The sequence below is a fragment of the Lepidochelys kempii genome, chromosome 8 (genome assembly GCF_965140265.1).
Source record: "Lepidochelys kempii isolate rLepKem1 chromosome 8, rLepKem1.hap2, whole genome shotgun sequence".
Classification (NCBI taxonomy): Eukaryota; Metazoa; Chordata; order Testudines; family Cheloniidae; genus Lepidochelys; species Lepidochelys kempii.
In genome coordinates this window covers 90,428,274-90,443,828 of record NC_133263.1, presented here as the reverse complement: position 1 = coordinate 90,443,828, position 15,555 = coordinate 90,428,274, and the positions used below count along the sequence as shown (strand labels likewise).

At 40.6% G+C, this 15,555-nt stretch overlaps 1 protein-coding gene across 3 annotated transcripts in view; it reads left to right on the top strand.

Moving 5' to 3' along the window:
* The window catches only part of ROR1 (receptor tyrosine kinase like orphan receptor 1), a 248,812-nt gene that overhangs the window by 156,411 nt on the left and 76,846 nt on the right, over positions 1-15,555 (top strand). For all 3 annotated transcript variants that reach the window (XM_073357446.1, XM_073357447.1, XM_073357448.1), the window contains one exon: positions 11,436-11,507. In XM_073357446.1, the coding sequence (XP_073213547.1) occupies positions 11,436-11,507 (72 nt within the window). The remainder of the gene's footprint in view (positions 1-11,435; positions 11,508-15,555) is intronic.

The window sequence follows — 15,555 nt, the reverse complement described above, 5'->3', positions numbered from 1 at the left end:
GAACTTCCAGGCCAGGTGTTCCTGGGGTCCTATTCAGTGCAGTGGGCCAAATTCTGCCTTTACAGTCCATCTTGGGGCCAAATTCTACTCCAGTGTAACTCCATTGAAGTCATAAAGAATGAGAAAGCAGACCTGCAAGCAATTAGGTGGGGGTGTTCAGTGCATTCAGCATGTTGGTTTCCTGTGCATAGTCCCCATGACAAACAATTTTGTGATACATCATCATAAACAAATACTACAATTCATCCATCACCCACAACATAGCTTTAGTCATTAGTAATGGTTGACTGTAAAGGTTCATAGGTAGAAAGGTTGCTTATTGTATACATAATCATGACAGGTCCAGTGGCACTGATAAGATGCTCTGATAGAGTTAATCTGATGTGGCGTAAATGGAAGTTTGTAACAATTAGCCATACTGCACTACATTGGAACATCTTGTTGTGTTTCTGGTTTTAAGTGTGTTCACTTAATTATATTTATATTCTAAATCCACAGAGCTGGAAACATACATATCTGTTGAAAGGTTTCCCTATGTAAAGCTAATTATTGATATACCCCACACATACACAGCAGATAAGTAGTAGATAGATAGATTAAACATTTTAAATCTTAGCGTTTTGAGCAAAATTAACCATTTGAAAGCTGCCAGACACCACTATCACATCATACCCTTTCCTGTCTGGCCAAAATTATACGAATGGCTTGAGTGGTTCGTGAATCCTATTAACTTAAGCACTTATTTTCTAAAGACATTTGCTGGATGGAGATATGGATCCTAAGGCAATGATACTCTTTGAGGACAATAGCTGCCAGCTCTTCAGTAGGACTAGTTAAGTATATCTCTCAAGACTTGCTTGTGCAGGACTTTGGCTAAACAAGCGTTTGCGCTTAGTTCAACAACAGCATAGGAATCAGATGGGAACAGGGAAGCTACTGTAACTCTGAAATTTTGTGGAGAAATGCTGTGGTTCGGAATTTCCGCTTCCTTACCAAATAGCTCTTCAGTTAAGATCAGTTCATGTCCAGTAGAGAATTATATGGGACTTGAATGCTTTTCTCTTTCAGAATGTTTAAAGTGACACGGTCAAGGTTAGCAGGCCTAACCTCACCCCTTCCTGCAACCAAGTACGTACGTGTAAAGTAGAGCCCTTTTGCCATGAAACAGCTTACTTTTTAAAGATTAACTTTACTATAGATGAGGTTTGCTGCATTCTTGTATACCAGCGTGCACAATAGAAAGGAGGTTGGGGGGGGAAAGCATGTGCTAAAGGGACACAGGTATTCCCCCTTTCCGCCCCACCATTGGCCAGCCAGCCAGGAGGAGGAGAACTAGTTGGTCCCTTGCTCTCCCCTTTCATTAATTTAAACCATAGCCAAGGCCATGAAGGCTGTGCTGGGTGTCTTCCTTAGTAATCGCTCTTCCATCTTCCTTTTTTGTCTCTTTGTATTCTCTTCTCACCCTATTACATTTGCAGAAACTAAGGCACAGCATGGAAAGGACTAATTAATTTGGTCACACAGCCAGTGGCACAGCCAAAGGTAGAACCTAGAGTAATCTGTGGTGTTGTCCTCTTTCTAATGGACCAGTGCGTCCACACCCACTCAGTGGGCCTACTCATGATACTGAGCATTACAGTATGAATAATTGTTGCCCATGATGAAGAAAGGCTGGAGTGAGTGTGTGTGTGTGTGTGTGTGTGTGTGTGTGTGTGTGTGTGTGTGTGTGTGTGTGTGAGTGTGAGAGAGAGAGGGATAACCCTGTGGTTTGAGTTCAGAAGCAGATTTATTTAATTTGCAAAGTTTATTTGGTCACAAAGGCTCTTACAGGGTTGACTTGTGTGAAATTCAGTCTATACACATGCAATATATTAATCAAATCAGACATTAGCCAACTTCTCTACAGGGAGTATATTTGAACACACCTTACTTGGCTTCCTATCAAGTGTGTATCTGACTGTAGTTATATCTCATTAAACAAGACCAACATTTTAATGAAAGTAAAGGTTTTAGCAGATATTTATCTTCATATATAAAGGTAGATTTCTTCACTAATTTGAAATGATTGCTTTTATAAATAAAATCTTAATGCGATAGTGGTTCTTTCTAGTGATCATAATCCATAGGTTGGCTTTTTTATTAAAATCAGCTGCTGATATAGTTAAGATTTAAAGCAGGATATAAGAAAAAAGAATTTTAAATACTGAAATCTGATAATGGAGGATTCATTTTTAAACTCTCTTTTCCATGTACAAATGCTGAATAATTTTTTTTAAATGGAAAGAGTGAGTGCACTAAGACAGTTCGATACCCCAGACATATACCAGTACGTATTTTTCTCACACACGCATAACACCTTTGATTCAAAATCCAAGTGAGAATCCTATGTACATGATGGAAATATTCAATTCTAGAAAATCTTTAACATAATCCAGTCTGTACCTCAGGAACCTCAAATTCAGACAAATACATGTCAGAGGAACCTAAGCTCTATTAATGATGGTGATAGTATAATCCATAAAAATATGTCTAACCAGGTGTACTGTAAAATCTCAAACCTGTAAAAACTTAAAATTCTGCATAACTTTGTCAATAGGAATAGTCATATGTGTAAAGTTGAACATGTGCTTAAGTGTTTGCAAGACTGAGGCCTAAATCCATACACCCTCATCTGCGTGCATACCCTTCTGGGCACAGATCACGTGAAGGCTGCAGGAGTGGTTGTCTGCATCTTAGTGGTTCATTTGAGTTCAGTCGGAATACTCACCTGCATAAGTTTTTGTGAGATATCGCAAATTTCTGGAGCCAGCTGTGTCTATGGAAAAATATTAAAATAACTGAGTGGTTGCTGATTTTTCGGTCCCTAGACTCCCTTATGTTCTTTTCTCCATTTCAGACACTCCTGGAAAGTTTTCAGTTCCTGGGAATCCAGATCATTTCTCAGATCTCGAGTATGTTAAGGCCCAGTTATTCCCTGATCAGTTATAGATAAAGACAGAATTAGAGGAATGATTTTTCCTACTAATTCTGTGGATTAAACTGAACTAGATGGAAGTAGTTCCCAGACTATTTTATTTATTTCACCCCATCCCAGGAAATACTTCTACTGGCTTCTGGCTTACATCAAGAGTTTTCTAAATATATTTGGAGGGGAGAGAAAGCCAGGATCCAGATTAACAAACTTTGGTTAAGGAAGGAGAGTACGGGGGTGGGGGCTACTCATTCCTAATCTAATATTTGTAATGCTTCTGCATCTGGAGGCATACTACCAGGCAGAACAGAAAGCAATTGTGATAGGAAGAACTGGTTTGTCCTTAGGTAGCTTTGATCAGTCTCCCATTCATGAAGCAGGCTATGTCTACACTTTTGTCAGTATAACTTATGTTGCTCAGGAGTGTGAAGAAACACCCCCATGAGCAAGATAAATTACACTGACAGACGCGCTGGTGTGGACAGCGCTATGTTGACAGAAGAGATTCTCCTGCCGACGTAGCTATCGCCGCTCATAGGAAGTGGTTTAATTATGTCAACGGGAGAGCTCTCTCCTATCGGCATAGAGCGACTACACGAGCGATCTTACAGCAGCACAGCTGCATCGGTACAGCTGTGCTGCTGTAAGGTCGCTCGTGTAAGCATGGCCTCCGTTACTTCCTTCCGTTAGAAACTGGCTGGCAGCACATCTTTGAAATTTGGCCTACAGCTTAAAACATCCTGTGTTTTGCAAGGGGGTGAGGGTGGGGGTAGATATCTCTTCTCCCGCCTTGATTTACAGCAACCCTGGCTTCCCCAGTCAGACCTTAGAGTGGTGTATTCCACCATATTTTATGGAATATTTTCTTAGCTACGTTGTTTTTTTCTGTATGTACTAAATGGTTGTGTATTCCCACCACATGTAGCTGCTCTGCATGTTCCTTTCCTTCAGATAAAATACTTACTTTAAACAGTAGTGATATTTTGCTCATAAATAGCATAGCAATTTTATTCCTGGGCTACTGAAGCATTTTACACTGACCCAGGAAACAAAAGACCCAAGAGGCAGAAATGTCTTTTAAAATTTGGCTTACGGTGAAGCCTATGCTGAGCAACCACCCAGGAGACGAGCTAAAGCATGTTAAAAGTCGAATAAGATTGTTCTTTGGCGAGAGCCTAGCACTGCTGACTTTACATTATTCACTCTTCACCGTAGATAGACAGGCCAAGTGACACACGCTTTGCAGATTATGTATGAAAGATTGGTCATTGGATTCTCCCTCACCCGGTACCCTGGGGGAAGATAAATTAACCGGTAAGCCAGCTGCCCATGAGTTTCTTGTCCTAGATTTTTTTTTACTCCTACTTTGGGTGCGGCAGGTATTGTTCACCCATATTACAGATTAGAAATTGAGTGGTCACACTAGATCAAGGGTGGGCAAACTTTTTGGCCCGAGGGCCACATCAGGGTTGCAAAATGGTATAGAGGGCCAGGTAGGGAAGGCTGTGCCTCCCCAAACAGCCTGGCCCCCACCCCCTCCTACTTCCCACCCCTGACTACCCCCCTCAAAACCTCCAACCCATCCAACCCCTCCTCCCCCCCTCCTTGTCCCCTGACTGCCCCCTCCCGGGACCCCCTGCCCCAACCTCCCCCCCCCCCCCCGATACTTTACCTGGTATTGTTACACTTGGCTTTTCTGTCTCTGACCCTTGGACTGCTCTGTTCCCAGATGCAGAAACAGAATGCCGATTCATAGATTCCAGTGTCCAAAGGGACCATAGTGATCACCTAGTCTGACCTCCTATAAAGGCCATAAAGCTTCCCCACAATAATTCCTAGAGGTGTATCTTTTAGAAAAACATCCAATCTTGATTTCAAAATTGTCACGATGACCTTGGTAAGATGTTCCATTGGTTAATTACTCTCACTGAATTTGTCTAGCCTCAGCTTCCAGCCACTGGTTGTGTTTTACATTTCTCTGCTAGATTGAAGAGCTCATTATTAAATATTTGTTGCCCATGTATGTACTTATAAGCTGTAAAATCAAGTCACCCCATAAACTTCTCTGTGTTAAGCTAATGCCCAGCATTCTAAAGGCTATCTCACAAAAAGTGGCGTAACCCACTGGTACAGTATGTGTTGTGTCTGCCTCTGACGGTTGGTCCTCCTTGATAACAGCCTGTTTCCTCCACCAATTACTCCTGTAGGTCAAGTGAAAGAGGATCTGAAGGTTGTGTATTCAAAACTTGCTGATGACCCATATTGGGAAAATATACATTAATGTGAGGATAGTGAAATTGCTGAAATGATTTTGAATGGCAAAACATTTTATTTAGAAGTGAATTTGAGTGTTGTATTAGTATTTAGTTTTGGGGGCATCTTCAGTGTTTATATTTGCTTACTAGGGGTAGTTGTTTCTGTTAAGAGTAGGGTTGGTTGTAGGCAGTTGGTTATAGTGTTTTCAGGAGACCGAGAGAGATGTATGGGAGGTTTTGCCTGTGGGTGCAGAGTGGAAGATACTATCTGGGTGAATTCTGAAAAAATCAGAACTTGTTTTAATAAGCTCAGTGTTGCCAGTTCTTATGATTCTTTTACTGGAAATTTCATGATACTTGGCGGTGTCCATAAAGCCCCAGTTCCTGGAGGTACGTGATTATTAGAGAATCTCAGCTTTCATTTTAACAGTAAGTTTCTAGCCCTCTTGATGGTTGAGCAAAGCTTGAAAACTTGACTGGAATGTGCCCCAAAGTCTCAGAAGCCAGAGGGCAAATACAAACCCTCAAAAATTAGTTCATATATCTTGTGAGTTTTAAACCAATCTCATGAATTTTGTGGTGTGACTCATGATTTTTGAATGCTTGGCAATATTGCCTTTCCAGAAAGCAAGCCTTATTCTCAGAGGGTGTGTAACATTAGCACTGCTTGCAGGACTGGATGCTTCAGGGCAATGCTAATTAGCTACAGCACTTTTCATTTGTAGCTCACCAGTTTGAATCAGGCCATCTCAGCAGAAATTAAAAGTTGTTCCTATCTAATGGATGACTGGCAATCCCTACATGAGATGAGCTGGGTGATTCACAGTTCCAACTCCCACATCACGAACTCAGCACCACAAATTTGCTCTAATTGGCAGACCCAGCAAAGTAGCCAGGGAGACTGAACTACCACTTCTACCCCAGAGGGGGTCCCAGAAGAGAGCCCATCAGAAGAGAGCCCATCAGAAAGAGCTGGCAAAGCAGCGTATGTGGATTGCTGCCATGCCTGCTTCCCTGTAGGTAAACAGAGGACTTCATTCACCAGGCGCTCAAGCCAATGTCTCTCACCAACGCTACATCCACACAATTTTTGCAAAGTTGAAGGTTGTGTATATATGGACTAGATATGCAGGGGATTGGACTAGATGACCTCCTGAGATCTCTTCCAACACTAATCTTCTATGATTTTATGATTGTAACCCTTTCAGGTTTTATTGGATTTATTTTTGTTCAGAAGGCCCATTTGGGGCTGTAAGTGACCCCGGTCCTAACTATCTTTTTAACGGGGTCAACCAACCGCAAGCATTGAAAAATCACGATTCAGGCCCCAAAACAACAAAGAAATGGTCTTCAAAGTCATGACATTTTTTAAAAAAAGTAATACATTTGGGATTTTTTGCCACTATATGTTTTGAGCCTGTATGGTGCTCTGGGTTCATGTTTTCGAACTTTTCTCTGCAACCGTGAGGGCTAGAACTTGTCAAAATAATTTCAGTGAAACATTTTCATGTTGGAAAATTAGTGCTTTGTCAAAATAGAAATTTTCAATGAGGAAAGACTAGGTTTCACTGGAATTTTCTATTCGGGAAAGTTAAAACAAAATGTTTTGTACTTTTTCATTCATTCCACAAAAAGTTTCAATGTTTCCCATTTGGGATAAAAACAAATGCTAAACTATTGGAATTTTCCACAGGACAGAAATTCAATTTTTTGCTCTGATCTACTAAAAACATAATTTTTTTTAAATGAGAGCCAAGATTCTTCTGTAATCACATCACTCTGGAAGGTGGGGCATTCAGTGGAGCTCCAACTATTGCAACAACTGGCAACATTGAGATTACAGCAGCACTTGAAATGAAGGTCCAACATGTGACATTTGGCTGCAACTTTAAAGAGGGGAATGGTAATTTCTGAGGAAGCAAAATCTTTGAGGCTGACTGGAAAAAAAAATCCTTTTTCCCTTCAAGGACCAACACATAAAAGGATAAACCTGAGCCATGAGAAGTGTTTTGGCTTCCCAGCTGTATTTTAAGTTTCCAGATGGATTCTGACTAGTTTATATTATTATAATAAAGACACTGCTCAGTGCTGTACATGCATCACAGGCTATAACTGTGCTAACCCTAATGACCAATTGTGCAGCAGCAATATGTATCTCTCAGTATACTCCAGGCAATATCATACACAAGTTTAGTTAACAACGTGACTCACAGCGCTTGTACTCCACCAAACATGTATATATTTTCTGGGGATTAGGAGGAAACTTTCAGTGTTGCCAACTCTTGCAATTTCATTACAAGTCTAATAATATCTGGGGTGTTTTCTTAAAACTGCAGCTGGTGGAATAAGGTTATTATGATGGAATCTTGGCTTTAATTTTGTAAAAAAAAAAAGTACATTTTTAGCCCTTGCAGCTGTGAATAAAAATTTGAAAAGGTGAACCCTAAATGCTTTGACATCAGAAGGGGAATAGATGGAACCCAAAATGTATTATTTTTGAAATCTCATTTTTAAACCCATCTCATGATTTTTGAACTTCCAGGGGTCAGCAATATTGTTTTTCCTGGGTGCAGATTATCCCATGACTACCTCCTGTAGGATTTCTTGCACCTTCCTCTGAAGCACTTGATACAGGCTACTGTCAGTGACAGGATACTAGATGGAGCATACTGATCTGAGTCAGTATGGCAGTTGTTCACAGGTTTATAGTAGGTCTTTCCGATGTAATCAACAACAGGTTTGTTTGTTTTTCTCCTAGTTTGCTCTTCTTGCAGAAGTCATTTAAGCTGTTACATTTACACAACAAATGTTAATCCCATTTTGATTTGCTTATGTTGTCACTGCACAGTAAAATGTAATCATTAGTATTCATGAGATCAGTTTTCACATGATCCCTAGTTTCATGGGTTATTTGTTGTGTTTGTTTTTATGCTAATGCTCTGAAATGCAATGGTGACGCACTCCTCTCCTATTCTGTTTGTTTAGTGCTTGCCTATATTATAAAGCTCAGACCCTGGCCTGTGGGACATTCAAGATTGCATGTTAGTGGCACAGTCTCCTCAGCTTGTACTGAGTGAGACAAGAGTTGTTCTGTGTTCTGGAAAGTATGTGACTGACCCGCTAATGCTCTGTGACACACCAGCCCTCTCTTCTCTGAAAAATACAGTAGGCAATTCCCCCCGCCCGCACCCCAGTGGGGTTCCTAAGAAGTGATGTCAGTGGTGCAGATCCTCCTCGGATGTCTCTTATTGTCTGGAAGGATCTCCTCAACTGAGGAGATACTTAAGGTGCCTAGTAGTCCCAGCCTGAAGGGCTGATATCTGAAACACAGCTGCAGCTGAATGTCCTATTGCCAAGGAATAGGACGTGGCGATGGGGGGAAGCAAAGCACCTCAAACGCCTCCGACATCACACAAACAAACACCGATTTGGGGGGAAGGGCTCATAAAGAGCACCCCAGTCCCTGTGTTATCCTCTCTCTTTCCTGCATGTGAGTCCACGAGATTATTGCCACAAGTTTACAGAAGCCTCTAGGCTCTCTGAGCAGGGATGACCCAAGGGTCAGGTTCCATGAAGGATGGACAGTGGAGAGGACAGAGAGTAGCTCATTTTCATGAACTCCGCCCACTTCTTTTGAGCCGCATCAGATCCCTGCAGAGTGCAACCTAGCATCCAAGCCTGAGAATGAGGCTTCTGTGGAGCTTCCCTGAGTGGGGAACAGGGACCATTTTCACCTCAAGGTTGGCCCATTGTCTGTTTCTCAGCTGTCGCTGCCTCTCATTTATTACCATGAAAACCAAGAACTAATTATCTCAAGGTCCAATACAGTCACTTAATGTATCTCTCCAAAGGGATTATCTCCATTACAGCCTCAGTTCTAAGGCTCTCTGAGTAGTACAATTAGTGCAGGGAGGTGTACGGTGACCACGTTTGCTCTCAGCAATGCCATGGGTCTATTCAGTTGTCAGCAGTCTGACACTGCATTCAATCAGCAAGACAGACTATTGTTGGGGAAGCCATGAGAAATTCAGAGAACTTGTCTCTAAAATCAGTATGGCATGGTAGGTATATATGGCAATTGAGTATTAAATCTAAGTGTTAACATGAATAATACAAGAATCTGGAACAAAGTCAAATTTAGGTTTAATCCCACAAAATCCAAGAAATTCAGACGGATCCGCTATGGCATCCTGAGGCAAACCTCTCGTCTTTAGGCTGTGAAGCATAGCTAAGAGTGCACAGGGATGTACAGGCTTGGCCAAAACTGCAGCTGGTGTAAATAGATGCCTCCACTGATTTAGGTGGAGCTATGCCAATTTACATTAGCTGAGGATCCGGCCCCACAAAGTGTGTTTCTATCTTATATATCTAGTTAAGCCCTATGAAAATGGATGACTTATAATGCCTTCAAATACTGTGTTTACATTGGAAATGCTTGACAGACTCTTAAATAAGCAGTGCTACCAGGTGGGCTTTTAAGAAAGAGGATATTTATAAGGAAAGGGTAGTGGCCATATCTTATTACTTCATACATTTGTGTGAGTTTACACATATAATTTATTAAATAAAAAAGCCACTTAACAGATGGAGTAAAAGTAGAATAGATTTGAATATCTTTGTGCCTACAATTTTTATCCATGAAATGATTTTCTAGGTATAGAAGACCTATTCTGTTTTGATTGCTTGGAACATGTTAATAGGGCAGTGTCAGAATACAAATCATATACTTCGAAATAAATATATTTGTATTTATGTTAACATCTTAGCTTCCTGATCCTGCCTTCTATTCATTGGTCCTACTGAAATCAGCTGAAGCTTGGGTGCATAGTGAATGCAGGCTCTTGCATTGGGTGCACAATGAATGCACAGTATTAAAACTGAAGAAGTGTAGAAATCTTGTTTACTTTCCACTATTTATTCTGGAAGTTTCCTGTGTTTCAGTTTGGAAAGTGAAGCTGAATTCAGTTTCATTTTTGTGTTCTTCCCGCATGCATTAACTCAATGCCACTGTAATGCATCTTCCATCACCCTTGGGTGGGTTATCAGCAGTGAACCTAGACCTCTGGCTTGATCCTCTAATGTTTCAGCTAAAAGAGATGATTCTTCTAGCTCAGAGGCTATAGCAGCCTCATAAACTCTGGGCCAGCCACGTTAGGGGGGCACTCTTTGTAGGTGTGGGTTACCCCCTACAGTTCTGATCCTGCTACTGGACCTGTGCAGGTGGAATCCAATAGTGGGCTCCAAATAGAGATGGAGTACTCTGCCCCCTGGATTCTTTGGGCAGGGGATTCACAGCAGTGCAGAGGAGTTTGCACATTTTAAAAAAGGTTTCATTGTTTTAAAATGTAATGGAAACATCTGTGTTCATACTAGGGGTGTGTTTTTAAAACAAATTTGGGGACTGAACTGAATTGTCAGTTTTCTTTAGCAGGATTCTGTGTAATGTTGCTGTGTGCACTGATAGTATAAGATTTAAAAAAATAAATAAATAAATACGAAGCCCTGAAGCAATAAATGAAAGAGCCGAGGTTACTGAAAAACATGCACAGACGATGTTAAAAATGAAGACTTTTCAGCTTGACCCTGCAAAATAAAACTTATCCAGAGCCTTTTCCTATTTAAAAATAAATTAGTAGTAGCAACTAGACTTTCCAAGAGCCAAGTGAGATAGGATGTTGTTGATGCACAGATCAAGCCCTTACCCATGTGAGTGGGGATTGCTCTCACAAGTAGTCCCATTGACTTCAGAGGGATTATTTGCATAAGCAATGTCTATTTCTGTGAGCATGGGCTTGCAGGAGTGGCCCCCTTAGAAATGTTAATTGATAACATGTTCAGCCACTTTGTAGCATCTACGTTTTTTTCTTGTCAGAGTACTGGGTGTGATACTGTAATAATCCACCTCCAACAACTAGAAGAGACAAGCTGACTATTTCCCCAAAAATGTGTTGCTCAATTAATATGAGGTCTCACAGTCATACATTTTAAACAATGACAGCATTGGAAAACAAAATTCCAGGCTGACCTTGCCTTTTTCCCTTGACCAGTACTGTTGTTTATACACTTCAGCATGGCAATGTGACACATCCATTAGATTTTAAAAAACAGTGGTATTCAAATTATCTTGTTCATAAGGCATTGTCTTTGGAAAGATCAAGTAATTCTGTAAATTAATATATTAACTGTTGTATTTTTCCTCTCCTTTTCAGGCACAAATTTGTCAGTCTCTGCTGAATTAATGCCTACATCGTCATGGAACATTTCAAGTGAACTAGACAAAGGTAAGTGGAGAGAGAAGACAAAAGACGTAAAACCAGGCTTTATTCCTCACATATGCTTTTTGACTTTCTTATTCAAATCCGCAAGTAAACAGGGGAGGAGAGTGGAACTAAGACAAACCTTGTTTGTCTCATGATCATGCAATTCTGTGATTTTTTTTGAAGAATGTTAGGTTAGTGGGTTCCTCCCACCACCAACCAATAAAATGTTCCACATGGTAAAAATATTTCAAGATGTGAATTAAAGCAGTTTATGACCTGTCTGACATTTCAGCTGGTGGATCTTAGGATCTGGACTCAAAATTAATAAGAATTGGCCAGAATCAGTTTGCCTGTATGTGTTTACTATGAAATTTCAAGACATTAGATCAGTAGAAGAGAAAAGTACTTCTAAATATTTGTAAACAGTCATTATGTGAGAGTTTGAACACACAGAAGGACATAAATTGTGAGAAAAGAAAGAAATTATTTCTCATTCCTTTTCATTTCATGAGTTACGCAGCATAGATAATTTAAGACAGATTGTTCAGCCTCTTTTAGTCTTTATTGGAAGCCTGTGACCTACATCTTTCTGGACCAGTCTGGCCTCACAAATACTTCTAATGTGATTTTTTTTTTTAAGATGGCAATGGTAGAACACATTTAGTTAAGTTTGCCTAACACTTTCATTTAAAGACCCTGTTTTCAGTTGCTTGTAACTTTGTCAGACTTTAATAATTTGGATTGAAGTGTCCCTTGACAGGTGTCTGCCATTTCAGAGAACAAAATTAGGGGAAAATATGTTGTTTTGCCCATTCTCAAATTTTTTTACATCTGTTTAATCCTCTTGTCATAGATGTACTTTTTGCCATCCCTCTGAAATTCTGCCAAAATCTGACCACAGTAGAAACCTGAAAAATCACAGTTCACATATTCTCAGTAGAGTCTTGTTAGAGTTTGGCTGCTAAATCCTTCAAAGATTCTATCTGAACTGAGCATGCTCAAAACCATCCTAGCTCCTTTGTCCTGACCAGGCCAGACTACACATGCATCATCCCCACAGAGCAACTGCAAATGTTAAACCGAAGTGCTGCAAGGGCTCAGCATGACTTTCCCTGCAATTGCATCTGAGAGAGAGAAGTGCCAAACAGCAGAACCGAGAGCAGGATGATGTTTCTCATGTACTCTCAATGCACCCACCACTGGCACCAAGACAGCATGGAGGAGAAACAAGTAGCCTTTGACTGCGATGCAGAGGAGTGTGAAGCAAGTGGGGAAGATGCAAGAGTTGTGAGGAGAGGGGAGAGGGAGACTGGAACAGGAACTGGTTTTGTGGGAAGAGGACTGAGACTGGGTGGGCTGAAGAGGACATGGGTAAAAGAGATCAGGCTTGTTGGGGGACAGATCAGAAGGGTTTTGTAAGCACTAAAGCACGGGATTCCTGAGTCTCAATATTCCTCAGCTGTCAGCAAAAATAGCTGTGAAACCCACTGGCAAAATGTGTCTTATCTCCCTCCAGTGGTTGGTCCACAGAGGATGACAACCTATTACTGTATCAGTTACCCTCTTAGCTCAAGTGGCAGAGGCCTGTGCTATAGATGTAAAACGTTCCAACACTGCTGATAGCCCATGTGAAGGTTAATATGGTTCCACATGAAGGAATTTCTGGGTTGGGTGATTTGTTTTGGGTTTTTTAGAATATAGGAAACTACATAGAAAAGATAGAAAAAGTGCATTAAAAATGTAAAGGTCGCAGAGTCAAGCAGTCAAAAGTTAGGAAATTCCAGAATTATGGTTGTTTATGCAACCTTACTTTGGGCCCTTTGCGTGTATGCATTATGATACAACCTTTATTAGGTGATCCCATACTACTTTGTTCCTTAGGACCCTTACACAGGATGAACCATGATCTGGGAATGATTCAGGGTTGTGTAGTGAAGGAGACTGTTGTCTGTAGAATCTTTCTTGCAGAAATTGGAAAGTATATAGCCAATGAGGCACAGGACTGCAAGAAGAGTAAGGTTTCAGAGTAGTAGCCATGTTAGTCTGTATTCGCAAAAAGAAAAGGAGTACTTGTAGCACCTTAGAGACTAACAAATCTATTTGAGCATAAGCTTTCATGAGCTACAGCTCACTTCATCGGATGCAACACTTCATCTGATGAAGTGAGCTGTAGCTCACGAAAGCTTATGCTCAAATAAATTTGTTAGTCTTTAAGGTGCCACAAGTACTCCTTTTCTTTTTAAGAAGAGTAAGGAGGGCCTTGTGGCTAAAGCAGTTGAATGCTGCCCTGAGGAATTGGATTCTGTCCCAGTGCAGAGTTCCTATCATGCTAAGCGAGTCCCTTAATCCAAACTTTTCACAGGTTGCCACCTCATTTTCTGTGTGCCCAACTTGAAATACCCAGGGTCTGATTTGCAGAAGTGCTGAGCACTTGCAGTTGCAACTGAAGTCGATGAGTGCTGTGCTTGGATTATAGAAAAGTAAATGCTAAATATTCTAAATGCTAAATATTTAAAATGCTAAATATTCTAAAAAATCAGCTCCTGGCCTCATGTCCAGCTGCTGTGCACTCAGAGTGGGTACCAAACTTAGTGGACACTTTTGACTTTATTCTTTCTGTCCTTCAGTTCCTCATCTGTAAAATGTGGAGGAGGAGAAGGATAATATACCTAACTTTTGAGCACTTGACTTTTCAGTCTTACATTTAGAAAACTATGTTAAAGAACAGTAATAATGTATATTAAATTGCTGCTTTTGCACAGACTCCAGAAGCTCATCCTCCCTATGTGCTTCTGCAAAAACATATTCAGAGGGCAAAGTTCAGAAGCTATATGTAAGATAGAGTAAATTAACCTTGCACTAAGTTAAACCTAGTCTACACTGGAGAACTTTGCCCTATATATTCTTACTATTGTTAGCCCCCATGGGAGAGTTTGTGTAGTCAAGATTCCTTTGACCAGAGCCATTTTTATCACTGTTTTGATTAGACTTTTCAGCTGGTAGCAAAAATAGGTCTAGCCACCAGCCATTCTTCTACAGTAGGGTTAATACTGCTGAGAATTTTTTTTTTTAAGATGTCTGCAGTGTTGACCTGGCCTATGACTCTCTTAGACAATTTACAGCCTTTGTACTGAGATTCAAAGCTATCTAAATTGATAGCCAGAAGAAAGTAAAAGGTGTGGAAATGGTAAAGTGTGGGCTACTGCCTACCTCACTGTACACCTTCTTCCAGCTCCTCAGCATGCAAGTTATGCCAATTAGAGTCAATGTTTCCTGCTATTGCTACCAACATTTCAGGTCCAACAGCAAGCGGTGGTGGGAGTGTTAATGTAGACAAGGCTCTGGCTGCTGCCACCATTTTGAGCATCAGGTAATTTTATTGCTCAGAGTAAGTTTTCTGTGATGGTGCTGAATGTGATTGGGTCCTGTCTACACTAGCGGTTAAACTCTTTTCAGCATTGTTTCAGTGGCACCTGTTAATAACATCCATGGCTGACAATGGGTAAAAAGTTCAATGTGCTAATCTACTTGGAATGCAACAGTTATCACCTGCTGAGGTAAATTCTGCATTCCAAGGGGATTACAACTTCATCATTATCCTCAACTCTTATTGTCATTTCTACAGAACTATACATTTACACAACTAAAAGATAGATTTACAGACGTGGATTAAAAAACATTTGCTGCCCAAAAAGCTTACAGTCTCAGGGCCTGATTCTGTAAACATGCATGAGAACAAAGTAACACATGTTTTGTCTTGTATAGGATAAAAAAGCTGTTTTTTTTTAAATGTTAACTACCATTTCCTAACTAATATGCTCTAAAATGCTAGCTTAGGTAAGGCAAATTGAACTGTAGTACATGCTAGTCAGTCGAGTTGAAGCCTAGGAGGAAATTACATTTGCACTTCAATTTCCACCTCACTAGCACCTAGGATTTCAAGAAATCAGCTTCCACCTGTCTTTCCTACAATCTGGCAGGAGATCTCAGAAGTCCCAATAAAACAGATTTTAAAGCTTATGGTTCCCAGCCAAGTTTCCCAATTAAGCAACTGTTCCTATTAAGTGGT